This window comes from Alnus glutinosa, chromosome 6 (genome assembly GCF_958979055.1).
Source record: "Alnus glutinosa chromosome 6, dhAlnGlut1.1, whole genome shotgun sequence".
NCBI classification, from domain to species: Eukaryota; Viridiplantae; Streptophyta; class Magnoliopsida; order Fagales; family Betulaceae; genus Alnus; species Alnus glutinosa.
In genome coordinates this window covers 3,904,232-3,911,627 of record NC_084891.1, presented here as the reverse complement: position 1 = coordinate 3,911,627, position 7,396 = coordinate 3,904,232, and the positions used below count along the sequence as shown (strand labels likewise).

Here is a 7,396-nt window from a genome sequence, read left to right as displayed (position 1 = left end):
GTTTACTTTGTCTATAAATATTTTGCTTTCCCTTAAAGTTTCAGAGTTATTTTGTATTCTTTTTATTTTTTTTCTTGTTCTCCAAGTTTTTTTTTTTTTTTTTTTTTGGAAGAGCATTCAAAACTTAGCATATGATCTTTGTTGATCAAATTCCAGAATTTCAAAGTTATCCTCTGTTTGACAACTAAAATTTTTCTTTTTTCTCACTGTCTGAGTTCCTTTTACAACCTTCAATCTTAATTTTTATTTAGTCAGAACAATTCTTCTCGGCATAAAAATCTCCGGATGGAGCTCCGATCCCCTTGAAGGAATTTGAATTAGTGTTGCTTATCCCAAAATTAAAATTGTTCCCACTGGCTTGAATCATCTCTCTCCCTCCTCTTAGAACCAAACTCACAATTATAAGAAAAGGCAAAAAAACAAAAAAACTTATATATTGAAACTCTGGCTACAAAAGTACTCGTTGGAATTTGGAAATTAGCAAGACTTACATCAAGATATTTCAAATTACCTTTGGATGTATAGCTAGAGCAATACAAATGAAAATGATACTGCACAACAAAAATGAACAAATGCATAGTCTGAAAATATATGAATTTCTAAAAAACACACATTAATTAAGGCAAAAAAGCTTTGCCAAGTTATTTGAACAAAGTCACACATTACCCAATGGAAAAAGCAAAAAGAAAACAAACCCACCAATAACAACAACAAGAAACACACCTTGAAAGCTAACAAAGAACACAGTAGTCCAGAACAAACTGATGATCACCAGAGCCCTTAATTTCCTAATTACATTGGAAGCCAGGAGGAACTGACTTTTGGCAAGCACTAACAATCAAGCTAAGTGCAATAGGCACGTTCAAGTTAATTCCAAGCACATTGGCCTTAATGGCAGTGCAAAGACAAAGGGCAACTTCAAGGTCAGCCAAGCCTTCGAGCAAGGCGCAGCAGTTGCTCGTAGGAGGGGATCCGATGGCAATGGGAATGAGTCCGAGAATGTTGGCGCAGACTCCGAGCTTCAACGCGTCCTTCGGGCAAGACTCCGGCGGAGGAGACGGGTTTGGCTTGCATCCACCGCAAGCGGTCGAGACTGTCGAGTAGCAAAGGAGAGAGATGACTAGAATGCTGGCAGAGAGCTTGTTGGAAGCCATGGCTGGCAAGCTTAGAATACTAGTTTAAGGGCTTGGGTGCCTTCCTAGGGGGGAGGGAGGATCTTTTTTAAAGGAAATTGTGAGGTGGGTGTTGGAGTCTGATTGAGTGGAAGAGAGTGAAAAAGGACATAATACACCAGTTGGACTTTTTGTATGCTAGCATATAGAGAGGTAGATTTTTACTTTGTTTTCTACAATAACATTAACCGTGCAATAGTGTCACTGAAAATTTTCCATTCTATACGACAAATAATTAATATGGGATGGGGTAGATTAGTCAAGGCCTATAAAGATTAGTTAACCCTATAAAGATTTGTTAACCCCCTTGACGTTTGTACTTAGACAATGACGAAACCTAGACGGTAGAAACGGCAAGCGTATCAGTGTGACTCAAAACGGCTAAATTAATTTTAATTAGGTTTCAGATTTTTCATTGCGAGAGTCCAACTCTCGCCCTACCTACTGTTTATTATGCAATTATATGGTCCAAAATCATGAGCCCAAGAACAATATTTGGTCCATTCTCAGGGCCCTTGGGAAGGTAGGAGAAACTACCCTGTTGGTAAAGCAAGTTGCACCAAAGACATCGCTGATGGATTCCAGCTTTTGAGTTGTGACAGAGGTGAACCACTTTTGGGGTTTCTTGTCTTGTTTTTTTTGTCCAAAATTTGGTTGTTTATGTTCAATTATTAGAAGCCATGAGGTTAGAGGGTCACATGCCATCGATTCAATTGTCGGCCTGGCTGGCCGGTGCATGTTGATGGAATGGAAGTTGGAACTGCAAATGTCTTAGTCCTTGGGCGGTGATTGGATCTCTCATTGCGTTGGATCCATGGGAAAAACATCCGTAGGCTTTCTATAAAAATGATTACATGACTTTTAATACCAGAAATATTCAAGCCTTTGAGTTTGAGTGCACGAGTTGAAATAAATGCATGCATGTACAATTTCCATTAAAAATGAAACTTCTCTTTTTTTTCCAAAAGAAATTTGTAATTTGAGGTTGCATGCTGGCATGTATCTATCACACCATTGTGCCAAGTTCCCAAAGTCCCTATGTGCTGGGAAAAATGGCAAGCATATTGTCTAGAAAACAAAATTTTCCTCTAAAATTTAGTTGGAAATTTTTCTTTTTCAAATCCAATTTATTAGAGTGGTATGTTTTTAGATTACCTACGTGATTCTTACATGTATTTTTAATAATGGATGTGAAATCACATAAGGGTGGTAATTCGTGTTCGCATATCGGTCGTATTCTGTTCGTGTCGAGGCATGAGTGATAGGTATAAGATTGTGAGTGCATTTGGGAGTGCGATTTTAAACCAAATCACATAAAGTGTACCGTTAGAGAGTTCTTTTTTTATAAAAAAAATAAAAATAAAAAATAAAAAATAAAAAAAAAAATTGCGGTTTAAAAATGTAGAAAAAAATGCGTTTTCAAATTGCAAACAATGGAATGTGTTTTTAAAAACATACTATCTTAAAGCTAAACTTCTATTTTGAATGTCAAACTGCGAGTTTACCAAACGCTTAACTACGTTTTTAGAAATTGCGTTTTTAAATCGTAATTTTTGAAATTGCAAATACAAACGGACCTTATATAAGTCAACCATCACCTGACCCGTTTAATTAAACGAGTCAGACCTCTAACCCCAACCTGCTAATTTTTTGTGAAATTTGCATATCGTGTCAAAAATTACTAACCATAAATGTAATGCATCGAGTTCGAATTGTTAGTTTTATTTCACAGGTTATGTCAAGGCATGAGTAGAAGACTATATAATTAAGTTAACTCCAACCCGACGCATTTAATTAAAAATGCTAGACCCCTCAACTCTAATTTGTTGTTTTTGTGTTGAGACTAAGTCTCGGGTTCGCAGATCGTATAAAAAATTGTCAGATCTAAAATCATGGCCTCATTTGTTAATCTTATTAAAAATGTACGTCAGAATCACATGCTCTAAAACGACCGAAAAGGCCACTCATGGGCCATGGTGAGGAACGTGGCCGGAGCACTACCAAAAGCAAAGATATCTGTTTTGTACCGTCACGAAGAATCCTTAAGAACTTTACGCCAAGAGAAGTACGAATAAATTGCTTATCGGCAATGTTTTTGTCAATATGGAATACAATTTATAATCCTTGAAGTTGAAGTTTCCTATAGATGCAAAGGCTTGATAGTTGACATGACGAACGTATATGAGAATTATGCCAATATATTCTCTATAAAAAAACGTTAAATACGTTTCTACGCTTCGAGATTTAAAGACTATTGTTTATTCTCTCTAATTCATTTTGTATCGTAGATGATATCTCGCTTATGGCTAAAGACTGAGATAATACTTTCGTCCAAAAATTTACGGAAGTCCATGTCAACACCTTTAAAAAGCTGACACGTGTCTTATGCCTAAAAATAATAATAATAATAATAACTTAAAAATAAAATTAAAAATTAAAAAGAAAAAAGGAGTGGGTTCGACCACCCCCATAGGCTAAACCTTAAACGTTTTTTTTCTTCAGTTTTTATTTTTAAATTCTTTTTAATTAGGCATAGTACACGTGTCAGCTTCTTAAAAAAAATTCTTTTTTTTTTTCTTTTTAATTTTTTTAATTTTTAATTTCTAATTAGGCATAGCACACGTGTCAACTTCTTAGAAGTGTTAACGTGAACTTCCGTTAATTTTTTGATGAAACTTGGACGGAAATATCATTTCTGTCTTTAGCCATAAACAATGTATCATTTACGATACAAAATGAACCATAGGGGCAAAAAACAAATTCGTTAAACTATCGGAAGATCAAATTGATATATGTTTTTAAAATATGTGATTCAAAATATATATATATATATATATATTTAATATAAAAATAATATTTGTCATTAGAAGAATTTCTTCCTACACACACATATATATATATATATATATATATATATATATATATATATATATATATATATATATATATATCCATTCAACTTCAATTTAATTTTCGTGGTACACAATATATATCCATTCAACTTCAATTTAATTTTCGTGGTACACAATCTTTTGACTCATGCCATAGTTTTACTTTTAAATGTTGTGGAATTACCATGCAAATCATTTGTGATGCATTCTCACAATCGAAAAAATTCGTTAGAGCGAGACCCAAAAGAATTTTTGATGCTGACGGTTAAACAAACACCCATGAAATCCATGTGAATTGTTGTCCCATGCATGCATGCATCTGCTCGCATTTATCATTTTTCGTTTATACCTTTTTACCCTCATTCTGATTCCTCGCAGATCCAGACGAACAACTTCAATGTGGCCAGACATATTACCATATATATATATTTCATAATTAATATATAAATAAAGACATTTTTTTATTTTGTTGCGTGCATTTAATGATGTTCACAGTTTATAATGCCACATCATTTAAAATGTTAAATAATATGGCAACCTACATTTACACCATTAGATTTTATGATCAAGATTTAACGGCCTACGTAGTGCCACGTCATTTAAACATGGTGTCATAATCATTTCAAATTTTAAATGATGTTGTGACAATATATATATTATTAGATATTATAAAATAAATCTTTTTGGTTTCGCTTGAAATATGAAGAGAATTATGATCTAGCGAACCAAGCGTATATGCTCTATCTTCCATTAATGTTTGTGTTAGGAATAATATTTTGCTCAAATCGGTCTATCGAAGGAATATATGGTGGGCCTCAAAGCCAGTGTCAGCCCACAGAGAATTGTGAGCCCCTAGCCAAGACAGCAAGACTCTTAGATGGGCCTACCCCGAGAGATAGACGCTCAAACGTGTCCTCATTGTCAACAGAAAAATAGAGGAAAAAGAATAACTGAAATAATATTGTTGGTTATAAACAGAAAAGGAAATTGGAGTGCTAAATAGGAGAGCTGCTTTAGGCCGGTGGGGCGGGTCTGGTCCCCCTCACAGCAAGAGAATCTCCTTCCTTCTGCCTTCATTATCCATCTCACCTGTGCGTGCCCGACACCTATCAGTTTATGGATCAACTGTTTTGGTCGGATAAGGATCCTATGCGATTGGATTACATGCATGGCTCATCTATGAGAGATGATAGACAAAGAACATCCATGTCAGTCACTTTTTAATAAAACAATATATATTATTTTATCATTTTTTTATTTTTTTAATTAAAATACACTTTTTGAATAAAAAATGACAGACAGAAGACGGTTGAACGTTTTTATCTATCATTTCTCCTCATCTATTCCAAACAATTCGAGGTGCACCGCTCACCTGTATACCACCAGTAGATATATCCTACAGTTCCCTTTTCGGTGGAATCACTTGAATTGCGTACAATTCAGACAGCTAATTGTAAAGAATTTCAATTCATTTTAGGCAGCTAATGTTTTATGAATTCATACAACCTACATATAAAAGTAATATGTATCATTTAAACATGTAAGAAATACACATTTTTTTTATTAATGCTATTAAAAAAGCTTGTAAGAAGTACATACTATAAAAATAACGCGTGCTTCTCACATGTCAAAGGGTGTTAGGTGGTCTTGGGCCTCTCTCAACCTCAAAAGCTAGCTTATGAGGTGAGGTTTTCCCTCACACTTATAAACTGACCATCAACCCCTTCCACAACCGATGTGGGACAACCACAACAATCTCCCTCTCACACATCGGGCTTTGGGTCGGAGCATGGACAACCCGTTTCTCCCGCATATTATAGGGTCCGAGACTTGTTGGTAAACCTAGGCTCTGATACCAGTGTTAGGTGGTCTTGGGCCTCTCTCAACCCCAAAAGCTAACTTATGAGGTGAGGCTTTCCCTCACACTTATAAACTGACCACCAACCCCTTCCACAACCGATGTGGGACAACCGGAACAAAGGGCACATGTTAATTTTATATGTGGGTTGTATAAAATTTTTTAAAAACTGCTTTGTAGAAAATTTATGCACAGTTTTTAGAAAATTTATGCCCTTTATGAAAACATGTGTTTATTTAGTAAGGTGTGAAGGTTGATTTGTTAATTACAAAAAATAAAAATTAAAAAATTAAAAAATTAAAAAATTAAAAAATTAAAAAATTAAAAAAAAAAAAATGATAGAAATGGCTACATGGCTACCCAAAAAAAAAATAAAGGATGCATAGCGGAATGACCACCCCAACTCATTCGGTGAGAGGTGCGGCCACCTTTCTCTTATATTATTTTATAACAAAGAAGTTAACCTCCACAAAATTTAAAAAAAAAAATAAAAATAAAAAATAAAAATCGTATATTTCTCAAAACAAACATGTTTAGTGTATATTTCTTTAAAAATACAAAGCTTTTTAAAAGTTAATTTACCAAACAACTTTTTTAAAATGGACCCTAAAAATAATATTTTTTTAAAAAATGAATCCCACAATTCTCAACTTTATATCACATTTAAAAACTTTTTTTTTAAAAAAAAAATCAAAATATAAAAAATAACTTTCAAAACACTTATATGAGTTATGCAGTCGGATGTCTTTCAATAATATAAGCCTGAAAGAAAATGGGCCGGCTCACCAATCCTCAGACCGACTAATACCCCTTTGACCTTTTCCTTGCATCTACTTGTCATGGCTTTAAATTTTCCCTTAATTTTCACTAAAAAATACATTAAAAAAAACAATTAGCTACCAACTTTTTTTCAAAGCACCTACATTTTACTTTCTATTTTAAGCTTTTAGCTATCCATTTTTACTGTTTCATTTATTTATTTATTTTTAAAAAAAAACACATATTTTTCAAAATCATGTGCATGCTTTATTAGAGTATTTACATCCGATTTAACAAATATTTAGCTAACATTTTGTTAAAGAATAATTTATTTTTTTCTATTTTAGCTATCAACTTTTTCAAAGCATATACATCCGACTCAATATTTTAGATATCTACTTTTACTATTTCAATTAAAATATCTTCATTTATCTATTTTTCACTATTCCCTATGAGGAGATAGAATCAAAATGGTTTTTATTTATTTATTTATTATTATTATTAATTTATAATGTACGCATTGTTGAGCTACCGTGCTTAGCAAATATACTAAACATTGTAGCAACTAGTCAAATCCTTAGTCATAATAGTTTGCCGAACATGAAGCTTTTTTGTTTTAATATTATTTTTAAAATTCTTAATTTCAAGATAATCCAAATATACTCTTACATTAACATTCCCACTTTCGGCCACCCCGGGCCACCCTAGTGGTGTTT

The 7,396-nt window shown here is 33.4% G+C and overlaps 1 protein-coding gene across 1 annotated transcript; it reads right to left on the bottom strand.

Moving 5' to 3' along the window:
- Nucleotides 1–565: 565 nt before the first annotated feature.
- LOC133870903 (14 kDa proline-rich protein DC2.15-like) lies at nt 566–1,228 on the bottom strand. Its single transcript, XM_062308176.1, has one exon. The coding sequence runs from the start codon at nt 1,152–1,154 to the stop codon at nt 789–791; it is 366 nt and encodes a 121-aa protein (XP_062164160.1). The 5' UTR covers nt 1,155–1,228; the 3' UTR covers nt 566–788.
- Nucleotides 1,229–7,396: the final 6,168 nt, after the last annotated feature.

Bases quoted from the DNA above. Each gene is read 5' to 3' on its own strand.
- LOC133870903 (XM_062308176.1), bottom strand. From the start codon at position 1,154: ATGGCTTCCAACAAGCTCTCTGCCAGCATTCTAGTCATCTCTCTCCTT.